This window comes from Harpia harpyja, chromosome 1 (assembly GCF_026419915.1).
Source record: "Harpia harpyja isolate bHarHar1 chromosome 1, bHarHar1 primary haplotype, whole genome shotgun sequence".
Taxonomy (NCBI): domain Eukaryota; kingdom Metazoa; phylum Chordata; class Aves; order Accipitriformes; family Accipitridae; genus Harpia; species Harpia harpyja.
The window spans coordinates 53674234-53701022 of NC_068940.1; the positions used below are offsets into that span (position 1 = coordinate 53674234).

General features: G+C 49.0%; 1 protein-coding gene across 1 annotated transcript in view; it reads left to right on the top strand.

Annotated features, from left to right (window-relative positions):
• The first annotated feature begins 1035 nt into the window (after positions 1-1035).
• The window catches only part of LIMD1 (LIM domain containing 1), a 34282-nt gene continuing 8528 nt past the window's right edge, over positions 1036-26789 (top strand). Inside the window, exons 1-5 of the mRNA XM_052794664.1 lie at positions 1036-2318; positions 11733-11834; positions 23057-23124; positions 24425-24487; positions 25964-26094. Of these exons, the coding sequence (XP_052650624.1) occupies positions 1142-2318; positions 11733-11834; positions 23057-23124; positions 24425-24487; positions 25964-26094 (1541 nt within the window). The 5' untranslated portion in view covers positions 1036-1141. The remainder of the gene's footprint in view (positions 2319-11732; positions 11835-23056; positions 23125-24424; positions 24488-25963; positions 26095-26789) is intronic.

The window sequence follows — 26789 nt, forward strand, 5'->3', positions numbered from 1 at the left end:
TTGCTCAGCAGTGCCTTTGTAATGGACCTGGTCAAAGAGGAGAGAGGATTTTTTTGGTTTCTGACATGTTTTGGTCGCAGCCCAATTCGCAATTATTAAAGGCAGCGAATTTCCACGTTCCTTAACACCTGGCCCTCCCTCCTGGAGCCTGGGGGAGAATTAAAACAAGTCCTGGGAATGCAGGACACATGCCTGGGCCCATAGGATCAACTGCACCCGTTGATTTACTCAGAGGTGCCACGGCTCCCTACAAACTGACCCCTCCCCCGAGCCTGGCAGGGATCCCCTCGCAGCCCACCATGACCTCCGGGCACCCCCAGCTGGGTTTTGCCATGGAAATTACACAACTGGGCCCATGCCGACAGAGGAGAGAGGCCGGGACGCGAAGTATAGGATCACGCGGGTAAGTCTTTTGTCGCGCGCATGAGGTGTGCCGGTCACATTGGGGCACCCCGAATGGGGTTTTACACATGGTTCTTGCACCTTTCAAGCACTGAGGTACAGCACGATGGGACCAATCGCTATGTAACGTGCCCACGCCGCTGTTTGCCAAAGCAACTGTCCTTTTATGATGTCATCACCCACCTGCTTCTTTCTTGATCTGAATTATGCTTTGGGGTGGGGGCTGACCTTCTTGCAACGAGCCGGGGTCCTTCAGTCACGCTGACTTAAGCATGACTACACTGCGTACAATATAAAATACATCTAAACGAAGAAAATTCGTGCAATTTCCTGCTATAAAGGCTAATTGGCACGATAGTTACGGCACGGCAGTTTTTCATGGAGAGGGGCTGGTTTTTTCACAAAGGTGGTTTTTTTGGTTTTTTTTTCCTTGCTGGGTGCAGCGCGCTATTTGCGCGCGTTACATCTCCGGAGCCCGCCCCGCTGACTGGTGACGCTTAGTGCAGCGCGGGGGCGGAGTCAGGGGGCGGGGGCGGGGCGGGGCCGAGAGGCGGGGCGGGGGCAGCCCAAAGCTCGCCCCGCCTCTCGGCCCCGCCCCCAGCCCCGCCCCCGCCGGGAACGGGCGCGGCGGGAGTGAGGCGGCGCGGCGGGACGGCCAGCAGAACCCGGCGGGAAGGAGGAGGAGGAGGAGGAGGAGAAGAAGGAGGAACGCGGGGGTCAGCCCGCTAAGCTGGTCAGGATGGATAAGTACGACGATCTGGGTCTGGAAGCCAGCAAGTTCATCGAAGACCTCAACATGTACGAGGCTTCCAAGGACGGTCTCTTTCGGGTGGACAAAGCCGCCGGCAACAACCCCGAGTTCGAGGAGACCAGGCGGGTCTTTGCCACCAAAATGGCCAAGATCCACCTCCAGCAGCAGCAGCAGCAGCAGCAGCAGGAGGAGATGCTGATGGCTGCCCTGAATGGAGGAGCTGCTTTCAACCCCCCCCGGCCCAGCCCGCCGGCAGCACGGGGTGCCAAACCGCCCCCGGCCTCCGCCGCCGAGGGGCCTCGCACGAGGCCGTACGATGGTGGGGAGCGCGGCTTTGGCGAGAGCGGGCCACGCGCCGAGGCCCCGGGGAGCCAGGCCGGGCGCTGGGGCTGGGAAGCAGAGCCCGACAGGATCCCCAGAGCGGCGGGCTCACGTCCCGGCGTGGGGCACGAGGAGCAGCAGACCGGGAGCCCCGGCGACCCCCAGCCCTGCCGCGGCGGGCAGGAGAACGGCAGCCAGGGAAGGCAGTGTGGCGGGGGCCGTGACCCGACGCCAGCCGGGCAGAGGTCCTCCTCCTTCTCCCATGCCCAGACCCCCCCGGCACCCTCGGCGGGGACAGAGGAGGGGGCACCGGGGGCACTGCCGCAGCAGAGGTCATCCTCTTTCTCGGCCCTCTCGGTGCAGCCCGCCCGGGGGTTTTCGGGCCCCGCCGAGCCCTGCGGTCCCAGGGCCAGAGGGGACGGCAACCAGCTGTGGTACCAGGGTGTCCCACTGTCCTTTTCCTCCAGCTCTGCGCCCGCCGCCCCGAGCGTGGACTACCAGCACACCACTGCCTACCCCAGCCCAGCTGGCCACTTCGTGGCCCACGGTCAAAACCACCGGCCCAACGGCAACGGTGCGAGCCCAGAGCCGGGCTCCTCACGCCTGGCTTCACGTGGGCTGACGGCTCCAGATGCTCCACAGCCGCTTTTCCCGGAGGGTGTGAGCGGCCCGCGGTCGGACGCCAGGCACCCGGAGGGCTCCAGCATGGCGAAGGTGAAGCTGCCCTGCCAGACCCTCCTTCCGCAGCCAGAGCAAGGGCCGTCGGCGGCCGAGCTGAAGCTGGAGGCACTGACCCAGCGCCTGGAGCAGGAGATGGATGCTCGGCCAAAGGCCGATTACTTCGGTAAGGAGGCAGTTCGCCAGTCGGTGTGAGAAGCATTCGTTGTGAAGTGTCACTGCAGGGTTCGCACCTCCAGGGTTGCCTTTGCCTGTACACCTGCTTCATTGTGCTTTTTCAGCTGCTCAGGGGGGTGGTTGTTGTTTAACTTTTATTTATCACAAGGATTGGAAGCTCTTCCTCCTGCAACACTTTTTTCTTTAATCCTACTTCTTAACTTTTAAAGCAAAGGTAGTTTAGCAGCTTTGGAGAGGACAGCGCTGAGAAGAAGCTGGAGCAGCGTCTTTCAAAGTGAGTGCCCTTCGCTGCCAGCAGGGAGGCACTTCACTTTTCTTGACAGTACTCCTGGTTCTCTGCGTCTTAAAAAGTACGCTGCCTGACCATGTGTGGGCGAGAAGGCAGCCGTCCAGCCTGCATACGCTGCAGGCACGGAGAAGGGCACAGAGTTCGGGGGAGGCTTGGTGGTAGCCCCCCCCATGGAGGTGGCCATGGCCAGGTGTGCTTGCGAGATCTGTTGAAGAGAAGTTTCTTGGGGATGGGAAGGGTGGTGGTTTCCCAAACTTGCCAGGATTTCCCCCAGGCCCCAGTGCTGGTCCCCATCAGCTGTGAAAGGATGGGTGCATCCTGAAGGCGGCAGAAAAACAGGCCATAGGCACATTCCTCCCTAAATCTTGGGTCTGTGAGTAGTCCAGACCACCAGAGGTTATCACTGGCGCTTGGCCCTGAAAAGGGACCGCTTACATGTGAGGATCTCCCAGTGAGAATATTAAATGTCCTGCTGGATTAAAACAATTTACTACCCCAGGATGGCAGAAGGTCAGGGGCAAATTGAGCGTTTCCTTTCCCTGTTGCGCCACTTTGCCATTTAATAGCAGGTGAGATAGTTCAGCTTTTGGGAGAAGGAAACCCAAAGTTGCTGGGAAGGCCGAGAAATCCACCATTAATTGAACAAACATCAGGAGCAGATCTAGTGCATGGATTTTCCTAATGATTTTAAACCCATAATCACAGAAGTAGAAGCAGGGGCAAATTAAACTCTAGAGCCTGGTTCGGAGGAAGGGTTTGCAGCTCAGGCTGCACAGGTACCGTTGCATGGGGTCCTGTCCGGTGGGGTCGGTGGGTGGCTCAGCGGTGGTCTGTGCACACAGGAGCAGCCGTGGGCTTCACGCTGAGCTTTGGGGACGTAGCCGGAGGGACCACCGAGTGCTCAGTTGCGAATTGCATAACCAAATGCATTTCTTGGCATCAGGTGGTGGTACTTGCCCGCAGAGGGCTGTGCTGGGATTGTTTATCTTAGTGTCTGAGACTGGATTCAGCCTTGTGGCAGGGCAGATGTGTTTTTATTCTGTTGCAGAAGAGTGATGTGTCGAGTTGCTGTACTTGGAGCGTTTTGGCCCGGAAACATGTTTTGGCGCTTTCTGTCCTGCGCGGGCGGCGCGTGGTTTGAATGAGCTCAGGGAGCCTCATCGGAGGGGGGGGCGGTGCTGAATGCCGTGACAAGGAGCTGATAACGAAAATGGGGTTGGGACAACAGTCTGGTGGGAGGTGGTGCTCAAAAATGGGAATATTTTGCTGGAGGCGGCATTCAGCTCCACTGGAGAGGTGTCAGGGGTCTCTTCAGCAGACCCTGCTGCGTGCGTCTTCTCACGGTGCAAGTAAACCAGCTGGATCATACCTCATCCAAAACGTGCATGGGGATGGATGCAGTGAGACAGCAGAGGGACCTAGTTGCTGGCTGGATTATTTTTACATTTTTTGTCACAAAATAGGGGGTAGCGCCAGGGGGAGGCTTTTGTCCTGCGGGAAATTTGTGGTGAAGCAGGAGTAATTCTGGCAGTGCAGAGAATGCTGCTGGTCAGGCGGCTGAGTTACTGGTGAGCCCGGGGAGGGAGGGAGGAGAGATGGAGGCTGCCTGGTCCCCAGTGAGGTCTTTTGACATCCTCCTGGCAGGAGGTTTTACACCAGGGTGTAGCGTCTGAAAAATTTGGGAAGGAGGAGAGGGGAGAACAAAACGATGCAGTTGTGGCAGAGGAAGAAGTCAATTTTTATGGAGCCTCAGCTCTGTGGGGGAAGGCTCAGCAGATCTGGCCTGTGGAAGACCGAGGAGCAGGAAGGGGCAAGTACCGAGGCATTTTAATTCTGTGTCTCCTCCCCTTTTCTTTCTCACTTTTATTTTCATTTTTTCAGTTACCTTACTTCCTTTGGAGGAATAAAGGACCCAGCTGGTCTTCTGAATCTATCTTGGCTATGCCCTACCCTCAAGCTAGCAAACTTTAGGATGGAAAATAAATACTTTTATGCAATAGTGATAAAAAGGATCAACAGCTTGTTTTGTTGCAGACTTTCCCCCAGTGAGGGGATGGCTAATGTAGCAGGTTTGCGGTACATCGGAGCCAGGAAATGAAACCAGGACTGAAGTGCAAATGACCAAAGTATTTTATCTAAAATGCTTTCAGCTCTCCTAATTTTGGGTGCTGCTTCTGTAACAAGGAGATTTTTTTTTAAGATGGGTCCGTCTGTCTTGTTAACATACAGTCCTTCAGTCTGTCTTGGTCTGGACCAGTTGCTTATCATGAGCAACTAATTCTGATCACAATAAAAGAGCTGCTTTTTCCTTCACTATGTGAAAATGAGTGTTTGTAAATGAAAGCCTAGGAAAGGATAAGCTAGGGACTAGGCATAACACAGGTAGGATCTCTGCTGAGGAGTAACAGACAGTGTGGTTATCTGTCAGCACCAGTTGCTGTACAAAATACTTTTGTCTGCTCAGAATATGTGTAGTAAGTGAAAGGAAAGAAGCAAACAAAGCCAAGAATTTTCTTTTTTCTTTTTTTTTAAATAGTGGCCTATGTGTGAGCAGCATGGGCTGCGTGTGTCTCTGGAGGAATTTGGGCTCTCCAAGAGTGCTTTTGAAGTGCTGACTTGATTTATGTGGGCTGTCGAGGAGGGTGTAGGGAGTCTCAGGTATCACCCAGGTCTTAAGCTTGGGGAGGGAAATCCTGAAATCGCTGCCTAGAGAGGCTGGTTCCCGTGAAGCAGAGAAGGGGCCCCATGTCCCTGGGAGGTGTCGCCGGAAGCCAGCTTAGGTCGTATTCAGGTGTTTGGTGTACTGTTTCCAGGGAACGTCCAGGAGTGAGGTGCCTGAACCCCACTGATGTTCCGTGGTGGTCCTTTGGATGCACCAGCCTTCATCTCCACTTGCTGAACGGGAAGATTCATTGAACAGGAGTGAGTGGGGGAGCTGCAACTCCTCCGCTAGCAGCACCCAGTGCAACGCAGACGTTTTGGGTTGGGTGAGGCGGCACCATCCCGAGGACTGGTGCCGGATGAGTTTTCGGGTGAGAGCTGGGCGGGTGCACAACCAAACCAAGCGTCTGCCTGCACTGTCTGGAAGTGACTTGGTAGGGGAGAGGCCTGGGGTCTGCAGGGAGGTTTTACCATTCCTGTTTTAGCAGAGCCTGTGGTACCATGCAGTTCCTTGGTCTGCAGGCACAGATGGGTGCTTTTAGAGGTGTCATGTGTAGCATCGTGGTTTTACCAGTGCTTATTTCATACAGCTAGATGGAAATCTCCATCTGATGAATGCTATCTACACCCTTACCAAGAGCTTTTTCTAAAACAATTTTTATAAATGGTTTTCTTGTTATAAATATTTGTTAGGTGTTAAGTTCTGACTTCCTTATTATTTCGAGCAGAGCTGATAAGCTGCAGATATTTTAGGAGGGCCCCAGGCATCTTGTTTTGCAGCGAAATACTGGGATGCTTCCCAGCAGTCTGGCAGAGAAGATCTCGTGGCTAAGTCTGCAGATTTCTTTTCCCCTTGCCAGAAGCAGAGCAGTAGCTGAATCGCTGAACTCTGTGGAGACCTGGAATGCCAGAACCTTTGAATGGGTGTGATCGGCTCGAAGGCCAGCAGCGCTTTTTTGAAGTCTAGTGCATAGTGAAGTTAGTGTTTTATCATTGCCAAAACCACAATTTACTTAACTTTCAGGCTGTATGCACCTGCAGACTTTACTGAACCCTGCTGCTGATGGTGCACCAGGGTGCTTCAGCAGCAGCAAGGGTAATTTCAAGGCTGCCAAGTGGAGAATTTCTGGTTAAAATGAAAGTTCTTCTGAGGTTTGTTTTGTATGTGGGTGATGATAACAGCGTTGTTTCCACCGGGAATGAGTGGAGGCATCCCTTGCTGCCTGCTTCTGGGAGAACACCGCAGCTGGAAGGAGATGCCTGCCTGCAGCAGAGAGGAGCAGGAGGCAGGGCGAGACGGGTCTTGGTGGAACAAGGAAAGCTGGAAGGATCACGGCACGTGGACTAGTGGGTGTGTGCAGATTGCAAAGCTTATCTCACTGCGAGAAACCATGCAAATAAGTATTTGCCTGGGATACGGCTCTTCAAGATTACAAGCAGCATGCACTTCTCCTCCCTTCCTCTTGGGAGCTCAGCTGGGTTTGCAAGCTAAGGAAAAATCTACCAAAAGGAAAGAAAAAGGAAGGAGTCAAGGCAGAGGAGCAATAGGTCGTTCAGCCAGGATACTGTGGCAGTGGAGACTGAAAGGAATAAGGAGCCTCATTCATGTGGCACTGGAGTTAACATAATCTCTGACATTGCTATAAGGTACTTAAAATGTCACTGACGTGAGTTTGATGGCATTTTTGTATTTCGCTGGCAGTGTGTACACGACTGTCTACAGCGAAATTGGGGGTCAAGAACAAAGCATGCAAAAATGGTACAGAAAAATTGCATTTACCAGCTCTCTGGTTCTTTGGGCAGGGAGTACCTGTACATGTTTGCTACCATTGAGTCACCCAGTCACCCAGTGGTGAACGGGACCAAAATACCAGGTTTTCCAAGCGCTCGATCTCACCCGGGCCTCCAGATCTCCTTGAAATCAGCTCTCCGGCAAGAGCAATTGCACAGTAGTGGTTAACAGCATAGCGAGACACACAATGTGTCTAATTTAGAGTTTGACGTAGAAATTACTTGGTTAAGGTGAGCCACAGGGAGGTGGCATCAGGTTCTGGAGAAGGTCTGAAGTAAAACCTGAAGAACTGAGCATCACGTTGGGTATGACAGGGCGAAGTCTTTTTCTCAGCGGACAGTCTTTGAAAAATGGGTGTCCAAGTGGAGGGCTTGGTTCTGCTGTTATGAATAGGTGAGTTGGAAATGCAGAAGCTGTACCTTCACAAGGGTCCTCCCCATCAGAGTGGGAAAAGAGGAACAAGGTAAGAGTTCCCCTGCCAGCTTTCCTCTTGCCCACTCTGATGGGGAGGACCCTCGTGAAGGTACAACTTCTGCCAAGAGGCATCAGGGTCTACTTCTGGACTAGCCACGTGCGTGTCTGGGCAGATGGGAAAGATGATACCAGAGGTATTTATGTGCAAAGGCGCTGGGGGTTTCTTCCAAATGCAGCTGGGGGTTCTTCAGCATAAATCCAGCCTCCTGTAAGGAGGGGGCAAAAAACAAGTTACGTGTGATGGAGAAGAGTCAAGCTGATCGTGGAAATGTGGCTTGCATGGAGTAAGTGGAAGGGGAGGACGGACTTACTCTTCCAAGTGCTGTTTCTGGATTAGCTACGTATGCAGACCCACACCACCAGAATCATCCTGCCACTGCACTGCTTTTATCTGAGACCAGATTGACGTGGCGAGGAAATCTCACCACTGAAGTAGCAGACCGTCACATTGGGCCCTCCAAAATTAAGTGGCAGTCTTAGAAAACCCGACCAGGAGCACGTGTAGGAAAGCTTGGCTGTCCTGGATGTTGCTAGAAGGGGGATGCTGCTGAAAAAAAGGGGGATGCTGCTGGAAAAACCCACAACTGTGTTCTGGGTTTGTAGAGAGATGATGTCTGGCATGTGGAAATAAATCATACCGACCAGTCCCAGAAAATGCTGCTCTTCAGCATGGTTTGCGTTGGATTTTTAGCGAGTGGGATATAGTAAGTAACTGAGCTCCTTCTGATAAAAGTGAAATAGCAACACTTACAGGAAAAAACGTCTCTCTAAAGGCTTTGAGTCCGGCGGTAAATGGAAATGCACTTGTTGAACTTTGAGGGTGGGACAGACATTTCAGACTGAGCACTGGGTTTGCTTTCACTTCTGACAGCCCTTGAGGTCTGCATCGGACCTGTGAGCCGAGGCTGTTCCCAGTGGCAGCCCTCCTTCTGGTTTGCAGTGCCGAGATGGAGTACGGTGAGCACTGGGAAGTGGCTTACAGGGCATGTTTTCGGTCCCAGTTCTGCCCCAAAGGTCCCTTTGTTCAGGCGCTCAGCTGCAGCGCGGGCGGTTGCTTGCCGCATGATGTGAAAGGGAACAGAGATTTCTTTGTTGTCCGGGGCCCGGCTGCCCTGCCAGCAGAAATCGAGCCGAAATCAGCAGTTTCCATCCCTTTCCCTTTCCAAATCTGGCTACCATTCTGCCGGTGCGCTCGAGCGTGAATTTACCGGCGCTGCACATGTGCGGTACTTTGGGTTTGTCGTCCCAGTGGCAAAAGAGAAACCTTTCATTTCTCCTTAGTAACGCCTTAATAATGTCATCTGAGGTTAAAAGTTGTAATTTCGGAGGGGATATCTGCTCAGATCGGTGCTTGCATAAGCGCTCGTTATGTGCAGCAAAGTAACGGAGTGCAGGAGTCGGGCATCTTGCTGAGCTGTGGCTACTTGGGATCCCTCTGCTTCGAGCTAAGGACAGAAGTTTTTGCTAAAAGCTGCTCTATGCCAAGAAAATTACCCAGAGCTGCTGACTAGTGTCAGCAGCATGTGGGGCTGGACTGATGCTGCTGACATTTTAACTCTACAGCCTGGCTAGCAGAAAGCACGCTCAGCACTGTTTTGGGAAATAGTTGTCGGAGCTGGCGTGGAGCAGGGCGCAGAGCTTGTTTTGCTGTGGGATGGGGTTGGATGTGGCCTGTGCTGTGCTGCTTTCCTTCAGGCTGGCTTCACACATGTGTTGCCGAGCTCAGCGACTGGCTGCTGTCAGCAACAGGTATCGCTTTTTCCTTGCGCAGCCTAAGCCGAAAGAACAGGATCATTGTGGCAGCAGGGAGCGAATGGGAAAAAAAAAAAAGTGGAAAGGAAAAATCAATAAAAAAATCACTTTTTTTCCCCCCTTTCAGGCCAGGTGTGCTGAGTCAGAGATGAAGGCTCAAGTATATTGCTTAAAATACTTCAGAATATTATATTTGGGAAAAGCAAAGACTTATTTCTAGAATAATTCCAATTGCTACTGAGATTTAATTGGCTTTCAAGTAAGATTTAGCAGATACAAGTAAAAACATGAACTATACACAGATTTGCCATAATGCCATTTTTCAATTGTCAGCCTTGCCACAGGACAGCTATAAATATTTATAGCATGGCTGGTTATTACATAGTTGGGTAATTTAGCACATTATAGTTTTTACAGACAACATTGTCAATTTATTTTAAAGCCCCTTTCATTCTGTGACTTTATTTTCCATGTTTTAAAGGCCTAAATATTGAAAGAAGTGGATAAAAGGGTTAAGCAGGGGATGAAGTGGAGCATGTACTGAAAGCAGGGAGGAAGGATGGGGGGTTTGAGGGGCGGACGATGGAGGAAGGTTTGGGTACAGATGTGGGTGCGGGAGCCCGGGCAGCTCCTGCAGGATCTGGCCGAACTGTCATCTGTCCCGTTGGGGAAACCACAGGGGCAGTGCCTACGCTCTGAACCTTAAATGGGATGGACAGGAGACAGCAGAAGCAATTTCTGCCCTCCATGGGATTTGCGTTAGGGTATTTTATAGTGGCTTTAGATGCCTGCTGACATCTTTACCAAGTGCTGCGCCTGCACTCAGCTGCTGTGCCTTCTCCCTCCTGCTTCTTCTTGCTGCTCATCCATATTCAGTGTCATCCGGCTGCTTTCTGGAAGGGAGGAAATCGGAGCATGCTGGTGATTTTTTCTGGAGCAGCTGCTCATTGGCACAGAGAGGGAGAAAATGCAGCACTTGCAGTGCAATAAATACATTGGTTCTATGGAAAGCCTGGTGAATGTCGTGGAAAGAAGGCTTTGAGCAGCAAAAATTGGCAAGTTTTCTGCTCTCAAAACTTTCTGCTCAGCATTGCTGTAGTCGGGAGGGAGTTTTGCGAGGTAGCCATTACCTCTTGTGTCAGATAATTGCACAGCATCTCAGGCTGCCACTGAACATATGCATTCCTGGGAGGACACATCCATTTGAAAAGCCAAATGTTCTTATCTTTGTCTTGTCCTTTATTTCCTTTTTTTTTCTTTTTTTTTTTAAAGCCTGCATGATTTATCTTTTGCTTTCTTAAAATCTTTCTTTCAATAAATGAGATAAATCTGCTTGGTTCAAAGAGAACCAGCAAGTTTTGCTAACTTGATGCCAGACTGCGTGCTGGGGTGGACCCGCAGCCAAGCTAGCATTTTAGTTCAGGTCAGATTTGGACAAAACAGAGCGACTAATTATTCTCTGCAGCCTTCTCTCCAGGTTTGTGTCAGTTTGGACTCTGGCTCTGAGTGCAGGGGGCTTGGAGCAGCGCTAGGATAGCTTTCAGCATGCTGGTTGAATGCATGCAGGCAGCTGCAGCACAGAGCGCCAGGTCCGGTCCGGGAAAATGAAGTGTCTGCTTTTCAGCAGCCATGTGTGCGCAGCTGCAAAGGGCTCCTGAGCATTTTTATCCCTGTAGTGTGAAAACTGACGGCTGCAGCTATCTGCTGCAGGAAGAAATTGTTAACCACCCTGGGAGTGCCAGCGTGGTGCTGCCAGAGTTGGGAGTTACTTTTCAGTGCTGTCGTAAGTTGGGCCTCTTCCTAACTTTCACCAGACCTTTCCAATTACTCCAGAGCTTGCGGTGCCCCCAAAGAAGTGAAGTTTTGTTGACCACGGCATGACTAAGGATCTCCAGCAAGATGATGCTTGGGTAGATTTGTGTTTATTTGCTTAAACACGGATTAAAGTTGCTCATTTGGAGTAGTTAAAGGGTGATGCTGCTTTAAAACCAGTCTGGCACAATCACAGGGTAATGCCTGAAATACATACACAGGCTTGATGTGTCATTTTCCTTGGACAAGGGCTTTCTCTCCCCGGCCACTACTAGTGGTTTTGGGCAGCCTCGCTGCGTTTCTGCCTGCATATATAAAGGTTGCGGGGAAGGACGGGAGAATGAAGGAGATGTTGCTGTAGCCAGACACAGCTGTTCTTGTGCAGTTTACTTTTTTGCAAAAGGCTTTCACCATGGAGGTTCGATGGCCGTCGTGACCACTGTTAACAGCATCTCTCAGGGCGGGTGACGCTGATGTCACCTACATCTCGTGGCTTCAGTGAACCGCCTGGTCCTCAGCTGCCAAGCCACCATGCTGAATTACAGGTGTGGTCACCCAGCCAGTGACGCCAGCTGTCCCACCAGGTCCTGCTCCTCACCTCTGTCTCCTTCTCTCTCTTCCAGGCACCTGCGTGAAGTGCAGCAAGGGGGTGTACGGAGCAAACCAGGCTTGCCAGGCCATGGGCAACCTCTACCACGACGGCTGCTTCACCTGTGGAGCCTGCAGTGAGTACCTCCTGCCGCCGGTGCCACCAGTGCCGCCGGTGCAGGGCCCTGGGGCAAACTCTTCAGGCTTAGCATTTTTCTAATGTAAAGAGGGAAAAGAAGGAGGTGGTTATTGAATTATCTGTCAGCTGGAGTCTGCCACAGCTGTATGTCTTGGTGGTGGTGGTTGCTGTTTGTTTTTGAACGGATTCTTGCAAGGCATGTAGAAAAGATATTTTGGATTGTGCCGGCCGTCTGCCTTCTGGTATGGGGGATGGTTGTTTTCATTCCTCTGCCTCTCAGTTACAGCCACATTTTCTTACTTACAAGAGTATTTTTTTCAAAGTGGCAGTGAATATGCCTTAGCTAGCATGTAGAGGGTTTTTTATTGGTCAGCTGAGACTTTACAGCCTTTCTGGCCTTTCAGTCTGCGGACCCGAGGGAGAGCCGCCAGGTCGGCACCGTGCCGAGGACGCAGGCAGGGCGCGAGCATCGGCAGCGGGCTCTGTGAGTGCCAGAGACACCTTTTCAGATGGACCTGCTGCACGGTCGGTCCGGTGACGGTGCTTTCACTGCATGCGTTAGTTTTACGTGCTAAAATGATTTTGCCCTTCTGAGGGACCTCCAGTCAAAGCATCTAAGTGCATGAATGACCCAGGTTACACATCTTGCTTGTTCTTTCTCTGGAGAAATGGAGACATGCCCTGAGATGAAGGGCCTGTCTCTGCCACCTTGCTTTCTGGTTATTGCAGGGAGGGAGCTGGTTATCGTGCCAGAGGTATCAGGCTGGGAGCAGCAATGATGAGCCCTCTGAAATCTGCCCAAGAAGCAGGGTAGATAGTTCAAGTGGCCCTGCTGAGGTCCCTGCCGCTTGTCAGACCCACATCTGAAGCTTGCTGGCGCATACAGCTTGCTGCAACGTGTGGATCCTCCTAAGCGGCTTTTCAAGGAGGTCCATGATGGAGCTGGGGTGAGGAACAGGCCACGTGATTTCAAATCATGGCTGTGTTTGTAAGACAGTGGTTTTTCTATTTTGTTGTGTTTAACTCTAGGGCTAGTAGAGCATTTTTAGAAATGGAGCTGTATATGTGGTGGCATAAAAAATAGTAATAATCCTTCTAGTGCTTTTGTATATATAAGTTTGGTTTTCCCAGATGAGTCTTAGGGTTTTTCTCCTGTGTTGTATTTAGAGTTGTAAACTCATCAGGACTGCATGTGTTTTATTTGGAGCTGTAAAGTGGGAATAAATATAGAAAGATGTGTATGCTTTTTAATAATAGCTGAACCTTGAACTCTGCTCATTTCCCAGCTGTCCGACACCAGCTGCTTGCCTCACCTATGTTTTCAGTAGAGCACTTCACCGTCATCTGACCCAAGACAGAAAAATGGCAAAGAAAAAGTGGTGTTTGCACGTGGTGGCAGTTTCCTAAAGGCTCAGAAGTCAGCAGCTCACTCTTTTGTCTTCTCTTATAAATTAATTCGAACTCTTCTCCTGCAAAGAGGATTCCTGGCTGCAGCCGGGGCTTTGCTTCAGGGAGCTCTTGCCCTCCGTGGCTGGGCGGCCTCTGAACTGCCCTTGCACACAAAGTTCCTGTTAAAAATAATCCAGCAGCAGGTTCGAGCTGTCTTAAATTTCTAAAATTACTACTGTGCAACTGGTGCTTTAGAAAGAAACACTTTCAATCCCCCTTTTAGAATGGATTTTACCACCTTTATTTGGAGACGAGTGCTAGAGAAGTATTTGCGGTTGCAGAGGTATCAGCGGTTACTTCCGTTTATCTTTGTTTGTGTTTGGTTAAAAAATAGCTTAATCAGGTTTCTGATGAGGTGGGTTGGTGAAGGCTGAAAGAATAGCTATTTGCTGCTTATTCTAAAAGGCAACCCTTTCCAAAGATTTCCAATGCAAGATGAAAAGGTGTGGGTGTGAGATGAGACTTACAAAGATGGAAAGAAGCTAAGTTTAGCAGAGTGAAGCCCATTTTCTCTCTTACCCAGGCTGTAACTGAGAAGTGTGCTGAGGAGATGTGCTGGGGCAAAGGGTTTCACATGGAAAGTAAAAAAAAAAAAAAAAAAAAGGCTAGTGAAAATGATAAGGGAAAAAAAATAGAAAGTGGGGGAGCAATAATAATATTGCTGTAAAACCACTGTATTTCCATACGAGATAAAAAAGGGGAATGCAAGTCACGGGAGTATAAGCGAGAGCCTAATTCGGCTTGTTACGCGCAGGAGAGTAGTCACTCATGAAAGCTCAAGTCCTTCCCGTTGGGGCAGCGGCCGTACTAAGACGGAAGCTGCACGCGGCGGCGGCCGGCAGGACGGCGCGGATGGATGGAGGGGCTGGCGGCGCAGGATTCCCAGCACTCGAAGGAGAGCGGCCCCCGCAGTAGCGGCGTTTCCCTCACATGGCACGCACCTCTACGAGTAGCAAGGCTGGTGAGAAACCCTCCAGCACAGGGGGGTGGTTTCCTGCGCTGCCGCCCCTGCGGTCTGCAGGGGCTTCGTGCACCAGTCGCTTGCTCCGGGGCTTTGCTGCCCGGCTGCTTGTGCTGGTAAAGGCGTAGCTGACTGACTTTTCACGAAGCCTCTTTGCATCGCAGCTGCTTAACTGATGCCTGGGGTGGTACGTGCCGTCCTGCCCTGCGCTCGGGGAGGAAACCTACCCGAGGGGAATCCCCCCTTTCACAGACCGAGGTCGTTTCCCTGACCCCCCCGGACCATCCGCTGCTATGGGGATGAAGGGCACGCAGCCCTGTCGTTTGCCTGGAGAGAGCGCGTGCCTCTCTGCAGGCTTTCTGTCATCTGGGTCGCTGCAGTAAATAGGATGAGACCATTTTATCTGCCAGAAAAATACCTATTTGTCTGGACGGTATTGTCTGTCTAGCTGGAAAGCACGTCTTTGAGCAGTCTATGTGGAAACTCTGATTTCTAGCTAAAAAGTAGGTAGTGCTTTTAAGGTCAAGTGGAGTTCATCTTGAACACTATCCAGTACAAACTTGTCTTTGAGAAGTCAAGGTCGCCCACAATTTCAATCCTAAAATTTCTGCTCTGGTGGAACGCTGAATATCTCCACTCCAATAAATAAAATACACAAAATTACCTATTAAGGTAAAGCATATTGTCCTCCAGATATTTATATCCGCTGTCCTGCTGTTTTCATTTTAGTGAGGATTTCTAATTTTGCTCGTAGTTGGATTTGTGTCCAAATGTGCATTGGTTTCCCAGATACAGAAAACTGAGAGGGTCTAAGGGGGCAGGGGGGTGGTACCTCATAGTGCCAAATTTCCTACACTCTCTGTTTCCTGATACACATACGTTCAAGATAAATGATAGAGCAATTTGTTGAGCAGAGCTGCGCATACGTTACAGGGTTCAGTTGTCAGGAAAAAAAAATGTACTGTTTTGTCTGAGCCACTGGCATGTAATGCAGAAAATTTGGCTTAGAGGTCAAAACAACAGATTTAGAATGATTACTTTGGCATAAATGTCTCATTTATCTTCTTGTTTGTTACAGGGCAGAGACACAAACAAGGCAGCTTTTTGCAGAGGGGGAGAGGAAAAAACTTCGGGCTCTTTCTGCAGGATTAGTAATAAATTATATTTGCTTTACAGGAGGGCCATGAAAGTAGGTTAAAAAAAAAAAAGTCCTCGAAACTCATACAGCTATTTCCTGCAAGCTCAAGGTGTCCATTTCTGTCTTGAGGGTTTTTTTTTCTGGGGTTGGGGTTTTTTTTTTCAGTTTCTTGTACAAACAGTTGTAGTTATCAAATGGTTTGTTACACATTAACCATTTAAGTTGAATCACTAGTTTATACCTCCTCAGAACACGAAAGATGCAGGTGTTGATACTTATTATTTAGGTAGTAGGGAGACTTATAAATGATACAGATTTAACTAGACAGTACCACCCTAACCTATTGTGGTGTTTTAGTGTTTTCTCTAGGATTCAGCCAGGCTTATATCCGACTGCCGCAGGTTGCCTGGAAAACAGACCTTTTTAAGATTTGCTAGCAGCATAATTTAGAGCATGAGGGCCTTGTACTTGAGCCTCTTGGTCCTCAGAGGAAATCTGAAAGCTAAAAAAGTGCAAGGGAAGCGTCAGAGATGACTGAAGGAAATCAGTAGGCGAGGAAGGAAGTCTGAAAGAAAGAACTGATTGCAAGGTGGCTTGAAGGAGCATTCAGTGTTGAACTACAGCAGAAGGGCCAAAACGAGGACCAGATTTTGGCCCCTTATTGCAAAGAGGTGGAAACCTTGCATGTTTGCCAGGTTACAGAATTCGATCTTTGACATGTCAACATTACTGCATTACTTTCTTTTTCTTTTTTTTTTTTTTTTGTAAGCTCAGATTAATGTTGATGTCTGCATAAGGGTAACAGGCTGCTGTTCCAGTGGCAGAGTTTGAAATCACACAAGCTGGCTGTCTCTTGCCACCCTCTGGGTATATATATTTTTATTTAATATTTCACAATGTAGTTGTGTTTAGAGGTATCAAGGGTCATTTACTAAACAAGGTAGCTAAGCTATCAAAGCAGTATTGTCTGCGAGCATAGCTGTCTGCTTGGGCTAATTAGTCTTGCTGCAGTGCTTATAAAGCATGGCTACTTAGAGCAATGCAGCTCTTGGTGTCTTTGGGCTAATTATGTTGAATAAGCATGTGCTGTACTGGTATATAACCCCTGGAACAACAAGGCCATGTTTTTTATTGGCACCGCTAAGTAACTCTACTAGTAGAAAGTCACCTTCTTCTGCAAGTGCGACTTAATCCGAGACAGCAGGACAGCCAGCCTTGCCAAGTGAATTTCCCCACAGCACATGTGTCTGTATGGTTATCTTCAGATGTAGAAACTGCCAGCTTTTCTAGTGGAGGCAGATTTTACTGCCTGTAATTGGATATAAACCCACTACACGGATCTACATGCTCGAGAAACATGCAGATCATCACAGTATTGCCAGTAATCCTTCCTCAGCATCCCTTTAATAAAATTATCATGCCAGAGTCCATATTTTTTTAGCAAAAGTAATGTTGGAAAAGATTCAGATGTACCTGGCTTTACAGTTTGGGAGACAGGGAAGGCATCAGTGTGTGTTTCTGCTCCAGCCCAAATTGCTGCTTTGTTCTTGCTGACTTTTTGTCTTCAGTCTCTCAGCTCGCTGGTGAGAAATCCCTGCTGTTTGGCACAAGAAGTGCTTGCTGTAGACGAGAAAAGCCAGGGCAGCTTTCACGGTAGGATGGCGGTACTTGTTCCTCTCCTGGCCAGATTTCAGGGCGGTAGTGCTTTGGGGTCTGAGCTGAAGGGGCTTTGGCATGGTCCAGGTGTCCTCAGTAGATATCCCTGCCGGAAAGCTGCAAGTGTTCAGCTCACACAACAGGGGATGCGGTCAGGGCTTTATCAATATGCTAGTGGTCTGACTTGATTGCATGTGTTTTAGTGCTGGCTGAAAGTCTGAAATCATTAGGACAATGTGAGAAAAAAGGTTGAAACCTTTAATGGAATATATTTCCAGTCTTTCTAGTCTTTTTATTTTATGATGTCATCTTCGAAGTACTGGTTTTTGTTAAGAACAGGCATAGGATTAATTGTGCTGTAAAGATTTTAGAGGGTTTCTTATAATGTTTTAATGGTACCTGAGAGTAATTTTCTGAGTAGTGGCTTAGTAAGCACTGAGGCCTCTTCCATACCTAGAGAAATTTAAAAATTGCACTCTCTTATAGTTTCGATGCAGAGTTACATTCACCGAGGACACAAAGATTGTCTCCTCCTTCCTCCTCTAAGCCTCTGGGTGTTTCGATGACCGTCGGTGGGTGATGGGGTGGGACACCAGCTCTGACGGCCGCCTGGTTTTGGTGCATTTTGGGGAACAGGGCAGCCGTCCCCGGAGCGATCAGTCCCTCAGCAGGGACTCCCTGGATCATAGCGCTGCTTTGTCCCAGGGTGACTTTATCTTACCTCTGAATTTTGAAGCTTCTAAGGGGTTTTCCCTAAAAAGAAAAATATTTGAATATCTTCTTGCAACGGTTTGCCATCAGCAAAGGAGAGGTGTTGCTCAGTTGTGTTGCCTACTGTGGTTTCACAATGTTTCCCTCTGAGGAGCCATTTCTGCCTTTGCCTGTGGTTGCTTTGCCGTTAGAGGCGGCTGACCTTTTCTTACATGTGCCAGAGCATGCTTTTGGCTTCCAGGCATCAGATCTTTTTCTCAGAGGTTTTTGTTTTACCGCCTCAAATGTTTGGTGAGAGCGCAGAGGGCATTTTTTCAATTTTACAATACAGCTGGTACAGTTGAGAGACACGTCCTAGCGCAGTTTCTTCTAAGAGATATCCTATCCTCCAGCCCATGGTTTCAGCAAGACTTTGGTCTGACGTGGGGTGTCTGCCAGTTGATCGCAGTCTGAGTTTACCTGATTTAGAGGACGTGCAGGCATCTAAGCGACCCTTTTGTGGAGCCCCAGTTCAAGAGCGGGTTGGAAATATTGACACTTCTGTGTCAGCCTCAGTGCTGCATCCAGCTTTAAGGGCGGCCAACAGACATGGGACAGATGGCAGAAATGAAGTAGAGCTCTCTGATGCTTGACCTAGTCTGCCGCGCGTGGCAGGACGCCACACTGCCTGTCAGCAAAGTATCCATGGAGGGCTCCAAAAATGCACGTGCTGGCCGGGGACTGGTGGGTCTCATGTACTGCTAAACTGTGGGCAGCAGGGACTTCTGAATGGTACGGGGGAGCTAAGGTCTCTGGGCTCTGCCTGCGCCCGTCTTACTGCCAGATGGACCAGCATAGGTTCTTCGATCCGAACCTCCTCGCGGCTTTATGTGGTGGAAATGAAAACTGGGGGAAGGACTGCAGCTTGAGCCAGAGCCACCCGGGACTGAGGAGGAGCTTGTTTCAATCCTTAGCAGCTAGATGGATGGTGTTTCCAGCCTGCTGTCCCGCTGGTGTGTCAGGAGGTTACATCCAGTGAATCCAGAAACTGAAATCCTTTTGTATTTAACCTGCCATTAATAATTGCATGTCCAAATTTATCTTACAGCTGTGGTGCTCTAAGAAGGACTGATTTTTGTAATGACAGAGGCCCAGGGCTGTCAGCGCAGAAGGGACCCAGAAGCAGCTGCCAGTCTGCAGTGATTCTTGCCCATCTGCTGTGCAGATACCACAGGGAGCTCTGCAGTGCCTAGAGAAGTGAGGTCCACGCTGCCTCCCCGGCGATGCTGGGTCCTGGTCACGTGTCCCCGTAGAGCCGTGGGATCCTGACCTGGCCTTGTACCGTTATATGCATTGAGAGCAATATCTTGTCTTTGAACATGGGTTTGTGACCCCATTGTCCTTTTAATAAGTAATGGAAAAGCAACTTCAAAAGAGAAAGTTGGGTCCGGCTCCCCAGCAAGCAAATGATGCATCTCCCAGCATCCTCCTTGGGCCGTTGCAAGTCCCTGGTAAACCCCTCTCTGTATGAACTTCAAAAGGAGAGAGGTGTCATTTGAGAAAATTATGGACAAAAGCACTGGCATCCTGGGAGTGCAGCCTGATGGTATGCCTATTATCAGCTGCTAAGCAAAGTATGTTTATTTTAGCACAAAGGCACTAGTGACTAAGCTTGAAATATTCTGAAATTGGTGCTGAAATGACCTCGAGGTCATCCTGAAGGTCCCACAGCTAAACAGATTAGACAGATGTGTTAGGGATGAGCCATACATAAAAGCTCAGGGCTCAAACCTCCTGGCAGGGAGAGGAACAAGAAAGCTTCTAACAATGACTGAAGACAGTACAGTTGAAATGCCGAAGAATTTTAATTGTCTGAATTTTTTCAGGTGAGAGATTAGCTAAATTCAGGGTGAAGTGAAAGTGAAATATGGTCAGGAGCCAGCAGCTTAAGACGTGTAGTAGAGCAATTGATCCTGAAAGTGGCAAGCCACGCATTGATATTCCTGGGTTTATCAAAGGATTTTGCCTCTGTAGTCATCATGATGCATATTTAAAGTGATGCATGTTTAAAGTAGGCAGTGATCAATTTGTGATTCCTTATATGCCATTTAAGTTCTCAATCCCTCCTTTTGGTGAAAGTATGACAGCATCTCTGTGTTACAGTGAAACCTGTGCCAGCCTCTGCAGGCACACAGTCAGAAGTATCACTTTTGAGAGGGACTTGTTTAATTTAAGGCACTGTCCCGTAGCAGGGAGTTCAGCGCAGGGACAGAAGCTGCGGCCGTCCTGCTCTGCGCTGTGGGGCAGTCCCAGCGCTGTTTGTTTTACTGGCGTGGCTGCAGCCAGAATGTGCATTTCCCAGCTCCACCGGGATGGTCCCCAGCACAGCGTGGGGAAGTGAGCTTTTCCTGCATCTTGCTTTCCCATGTGTAAGATGAGGAGATGCTTCCTCGCCTCAAAGGGACATTGGGAGAAGTCCATCCCGATGTGGGCAGGGAGAGGCTGAGAGCAGCAGAGAAAGAATTCGGCTCTGTTTGTGCACACCACTCCCGCAGTGGCTGCAGGGGCACCTGATTACTTGTGGGTTTTGGCAAATTTCCTTTTACACCTTTCCTTTTCTGCCGGAGGCTTAAAGAGAGTCGTGGAGAGGAGCTAAAAATAGTCAAAATGACCACCTCTTCCCTAAAGAAAGTAATTAAATCACACCCCCCCCCCCCTCAAAGTGCTTTTGGTGTCAGCACGTCTTCTTCATGGACCCACATAATGCCAAATTCTAAATCCTTTATAAAGGGGTTTATCCCTCTGCTGAATGAGCTTGCAGCAGAAGCCCAGACACAACGTGCCGGCTGTGGCACCTTCTCTGAAGGTCTGTCGCCATCAATCTTGACCTAATGCTAATGTCATGGTGTTAAAAATACACTGGGTGCAGAATGGCCAGTAAATGCTTTTTTTGTCACCGTGGAAGAATGATGTGGTGGCAGCGATCCAAACCTCATCTCTTCTACTGGAATGGCTGCTTGTGCACCGGCCAGGGCCTTTGTCCAAAGAAGTGTCTCCTCATTGCATAGCTCCACGCGTATGTTTTTCCTCACCACTGCCAGCTTGTCTTTAAGGAGAGCCATTGCATACAGGTGGAAAGTCGCTTGGGCATCTGCCCATTGCACTCAACTGGAGCCCACGCTACCACATAAACTAAAATCAAAGTTAAATGGTTTTTGTTTGTTTTTCATTTTTAGGAGTGCCAAATCCCAATGTTGTATTTAAATCAGCAGGAGATTTTCAGGGGTACTTCTTGCTGCATCAGGCTTGTTGTTAACTCACTTAGGACCACTGTTGACAAGGGTGCTGCAAATCCCAGGTATCCCCATGCCTCTCCTTCCCCTCCTCAGAAACTGGGGCTCTGCATCTGCCGGCGAGCATGCCGGGCTTACCTGCAGACAGGCAGGCACGCAGGAGGGGGTCATCATACAAATACGCAACCTTGGTTGTGGGCCACAAAGCTAATGTGTCCAAGATCAGATACTTTTTATTTTGGGCTCTGGGTCCTGTTTTGGTGTCAGCAACCTTGGCAAAGCATCAGGGTGGGTGAGAGAAATCAGAGTGGGATGCTTTCGGGTTTGTCAGGTTTTCTTCCATGTCCTGTCTGATGTCTGCATTGGTGCAAGGATGGGCTGGTGCCCTGGGTCATCTCTGACCTCCGGGTAATGCAGTTGTCCCCAGCTGGGATTAGAGGAGAACAGGGGATGACGAACATGTTGGGGCAGCGTGCTTCTGGCTCCTATGCCGCCCACTAAACACGCAGCTTCACCACGAAGCTGCTGCATGTGCAAACCGGGGTTTGTTCCTCGAGAAACACGCTGCCATGTCCTCCACCTGCCTTCCTGGCTGAAACCTGGGCAGGGCACTAAGGGCTACTGGTGAAATGTTGGTCTGCCTGAAACTTTAGAGCTTCACTGGAGCATCTCCATTTCCCAAGGAGGAGCAGGAGTTGTTTCCCCGTCTGAGAGTGCCCTCTGGTGTACTCAGGAGACAGTAAAGATTGTAGTTTATTGAGGTGGTTTTACTCGGCTTCCTCCTTTTCTTAAAGCTTTGCAGCCAGCACAGTTATTCATCGAAGGCTGCCAGGTAGGCGCATGCCATGAAGCACCAAGATGTGACCTCCAGACCAGTGCCCTGTGTCGTCCGCATTTATACACCCAGCAGCCGATGATCGCTTTTTTTAACGGTACTTGCCACATGCAGCATATCAAGCAGGAGGCTTGATTTTCTTCCAGCGATGCCTGGCAGGTCCCTGCAAGCAGCCTGTAGCAGGTCCTGCTCCGGCTGTGCCTGGGCAGCGCTGCTCCCCTGCCCCAGGCGCTGTCTCCGGGCACACACCTGGGGCTCCTTGACCGTGCAGCGCAAGCAGAACCGCTCCAGTTCTAGGCTGCATTTCAAACCCCTGGGTGGATAGGGAAACCAGGCTGCAAAGACGTAGGAGCAGCTTTTTATAAACAAATAAAACCTAGCCCTGTTCTCCGGGTGTTTAAAAGTGGTGGCAGCAGGAGCACGCATTGCCTTACTTACGTGGAACTGAACACAGACAGCAAGCGTGAGGCATAAACACAAAAGCTGCAGTAAATATAAATCCTCCCCCACATATAGAGTCCTTTCTTGGAAAAACTTTTCATCTTGACTCTGTTACAACATTCTGGTTTGAAAAAAAAAAGAAATTCTTTTTTAAATGGTTTCAAACTCATGTTGGCAACTGCAGTAGCAAATGTGCTGGTAGGGAGCAGAGGAGCGTGTTGAGCGCTCTGGCGTTGCACTCTGCTGGGGACAGACCAGGTGGTTGGGTATTGCAGTGGCTTACCTGGCAGCTGCTGGTTGAAGGCACCTTCTAGCAGAACAGCACGGGTGTGACATTTTGAGGAACGCTGTCAAGTATGGATCACTCTCTGCATGCCCTTTCTTCTTTCCTCCTTGCTCCTCTCCTGGGGTGTTTTCCAGCATGTCAGACTACCCTCACTTGCTCTTGCCAGGTTATTTTGTGTTGTAATCTGCCAGGAGGTGGTCCAGGCTTGCAAAGCTACCTCCTCCTGCACGGAGGTGGGACTGTTGTCTGGATCCAGCTATTGGCGTTCATCAGTGACTGCCAGTGGAAGAGGAGATGGGGTTAGTCAGGCTGGAGGCTGAGAAGACCCATGCTGGGGTTGGGTGCTCGTCTCCAGCTGTGTGGCAGCCATGCTCAGATGTCCTCATTCACTTCTCAGCAGCCAGTTTTTGCTCACATTTTCTCCCTGCTCTCTGCTGACCTTTCTCTTCTCTCCCTGTTTTTTTTCCTCAGGTCGAAAGCTGAGAGGAAAAGCCTTTTATTTTGTTAACGGCAAGGTGTTCTGTGAAGAAGATTTCCTGGTAAGCACACAGCTGACCCTTGTGCTGGCATGTCTCAGCCTCCCTGGCAGACACGCAGCCTTTCTGCCTGTCAGCTTTGCCTGCATTTTGCACAGCGCTGGTCCAGCATCCTGCCTGGCCCTTCTGCTCCACCGTTTACCCAGGGTCAGCCCCAGCCATGGTGGCTGCCCACACGTGGTGCTGGAAGTCACCAAGTGAGAGGCCACGGTGTTGCAGTGCAGAGCCCCTAGTCGAAGCCGTGATCTCTTGCGATGGCTCCTTCAAAGCCTGTCTCTGTGGCCATGCTGTGGAGGCAGGAGCGAGATGAATGGCTGCAGAAGAATGAATGAGTGAATTTCCCTTTCCAATGAATTGGGTTTGCTTGGGCATCTTAATGCATATCTTTGTGTTGCCCTCAATGGATTCTGTGTGAACATACCTGAGCATGAAGCAACCCCACGGTCCTCTCCTTGGCTGGTGGAGATAAAAAGCCATACACCTTTCTGTCCCTGAGTCCTGATAGATGAAGCCTTCATTGACACTTGAAAAAGTCATAGTTGCCTACTTATCGGGGAAGTCTAGTGATTTCTGTCAGAGAGAAGCTAATTAATCTTCTTTGCTCTCATCAGTATATTCTATGCAGGCTGAAAATGGAAAGATTGGTTAAATGCATCTAAAATATTTCATTTTCCTGTTTGCATTTCCACCATTCAGATAGGACTGAAACCTTCGACAGGGTGTTGTGCCTGAGGTGCATGTTGTGGACGTGACAGGCAGTTCCTTACCATTAGATCTCAGCAATAGCAGCAGAAAAGTTGCTCTGGGCCAAATTTGATTGTTATACTAACAGGGAGCTGGGACAATACCACTGACCTTGAAGAAGCTTCAGTAGACCTATAACGGTGTAACCAAAGGAAGAATTTGGCTTTCCAAGCCTATATATACAGATACTGTGATGTGATAAACACAAGTAAGTTCCTGTCTGGTAGATCCATGTGATCAAATAAGCATGTAAGTCTTAGTAAATGCCTTATTTGCATGTGCATTTATGGTATTTACTGACATACTCAATTAAACTTAAATTTAGGACTTGGAAGTTACAGGAACTTGTACTCTTTCTGAACCCTGGAAGTCTGGTGTCTTTATTGAATATCCTCCGGGAACCCATCCACAGCTTCATGTACTGAAAAAAGGCACTGGAAAGTTCAGCTTGTGTAAAGAGTACAGAAAAAGGCCATGCAAATAACACCCCACAATACATTGTTGTTTATGCTCAACTAGCCTTGTGAAATTTTAAGCCAATTCTTTTTTGTCCTTGCAGTATTCTGGTTTCCAGCAGTCAGCTGACAGGTGTTTCATTTGTGGTCATTTGATAATGGACATGGTAAGTGATAATTGCTTTAGGAGAAAAAAATCCCACAGCTTTTTAGAAGAATGCATCAAAAGCAAAATATATTCATATCCAGTACTATCTGTGATCAGCTGGTAGTGTGCCTAGTGTGAGATTGGTAGCAAAAAGAAAATCCACTAAGCCTTTTGTTGATTTTTGCGAGGAAGTAAAGCTGGCACCCTGCTGTGTGTGGTGCAGAGACTTTGCTCTGCCTGTTTTCAGTGCACATTGAAAAGCAGAGCCTTCAGCTCCTTCATCCTCTTTCAGGCTTACCCTGGGCAGTGTATTCATAATCCTGTCGATGCTTCCTGCTCAGAAGTGCCGTGGCTCTGCAGTGCTCCGCGGCTGCGGGGCATCGGTGCGGGTCTGCTGAGCCTGTCTTTCCTGGAGTCACGCTGAGACTTCCCACATACCTTCAGGATGAAGCTACTGTCTTGTTGCCGGTTTTTTTGAGTGCTGATGCTCTGGGGAACAGGTTTGACCCAGAGTATGTGATCCAGACCTCAGTTCAGATCTGCCCAAGTCCTTGCAAACTCTTCAGTAGATGCATGGACATCCTGCTGAAGCAGGCAGCTCTCATTAGCCTACAGCAGGTACCATCCATCCATTCAAGATGTGCATGGAGTGGGTCACGGCTCAGGGGGTCAGCTGGCCTTTAGCCGGCACCGGGCAGCGTTCAGCTGTGGGTGATTCAGAGGGAGGCAAATTCATGATCGTGTAGCTGGTGGTGTAAAACTACAGCTGAGGCAAAGAAATCAGGAATTTCTGGGTGGTCAGTTCACAGTACGCCTCCCAAGATTTTCTAATGCTTATCGTTAATTATCTTTGCTTGCCTGCTTACACTGGAAAGCACTAAAATTGGAAAAGCTATTTTATACTCAGAAGTCTGATCGCTTGGCTGATGGACCATGGTATTCCAGGTAGTAATTGCTGCCCCAAAGCCAGCAGGTGAATTGCAGCTGTTGAGTTCAACGCAGTTTCCGTAGTCTGTGTTAGTTAGAAAGCCAGGCTAGTGAGTACAAAGCTTTTGGATATCTAAGGAATTATGAAAACCTAGCAACAGTATTTGTTTCAGCCTCTCATGGAGATTAGGAAGATGTATTTCCTTTTGTTGTCCTGCTACGTCTTGCCTTGTGATCCTGCTAAGTATTCTCTAACTGTTGGCTTCAGAAATTTTCTTTCCTTTAAATTCCGTCACTTCTATGTTTTGTAATGCTAAATACCTTGACTGAGACTCTAAATTGTTTTCTTACCCATGCTAATAATTAATTTCTCTGGAGCCAGATGATATATACTGATTCCAGCTGCCCTTTCCATCCCTGTTAGCTCATTTTTCAGATGAGGTGCCTGAAAAAAGACACAGGCCCACTGATGAATAAGCAGCATTGCCTGGCATAAAGCTGTGTGTTTATTATTTTCACCTTTATTGGCTGTTCACGTGCATTTTTCCTGTCTCTTCATTTGTTGCAGATCCTGCAGGCTCTCGGGAAATCGTATCATCCAGGCTGCTTCCGATGCGTGGTCTGCAACGAGTGTCTGGATGGTGTGCCGTTCACTGTAGACTCTGAAAACAAAATCTACTGTGTCAGAGATTACCACAAGTAAGGACAAAATAAACAGCAGAGATGCTCCAATCAACAAGTCTCTAATTAGCTTTTCAGCTAGTTAGGAAGTGTGGATTAGTAAAATAGGAACAGGGTTAGAAGCTAGAAGTTTGAGGATGGGGCTAGACCCTAGAAATCCCCGATGTCTCTCCTCTTGTCCTGACGTTGACTCCTGTGTAACTCTGAGTAAGTCACTTAACTCCTGGGCTTCAGCTGCCCCTTCTGCAAAGCAGAGATAGTGAGAAATAGTGCTCGTGAAGTGTTCAGTAATGTAAGAAATCAGTCCACTCTAAATTAAGACTGTGAATGCCTGTGGAAATCAATGTGAGTTACTTTTTGAGTAGCTGAAGGGCTGAGTTTGACTTTCAAGGAATTGCCACTGAACCTGCAAAGCAAAAGTTACCCAGCTCTAAATTAAACAACTGATAAATCCACTTAAAAAATCACTTGGCATTTAGACAGTAAAATAAAATGGCTGTGCTCTTAGATGGTAGTTATGATACTAGAGCTGCATACATTTTGAGTGTCCTGGCTTGCTTTGCTCCTTGCTCTGTTTTCTGAGCAGGCAGAGCATTAAGTGTTGCTCAGGCAGCCCCTGGAATTGTTCTGTGTTGTGCCAAGATTAGAGTTGCTTCCATGTGCCACCGTTGTTCTGAAATGATGCATATTTCCTTGCAATTTAATTTAATTTA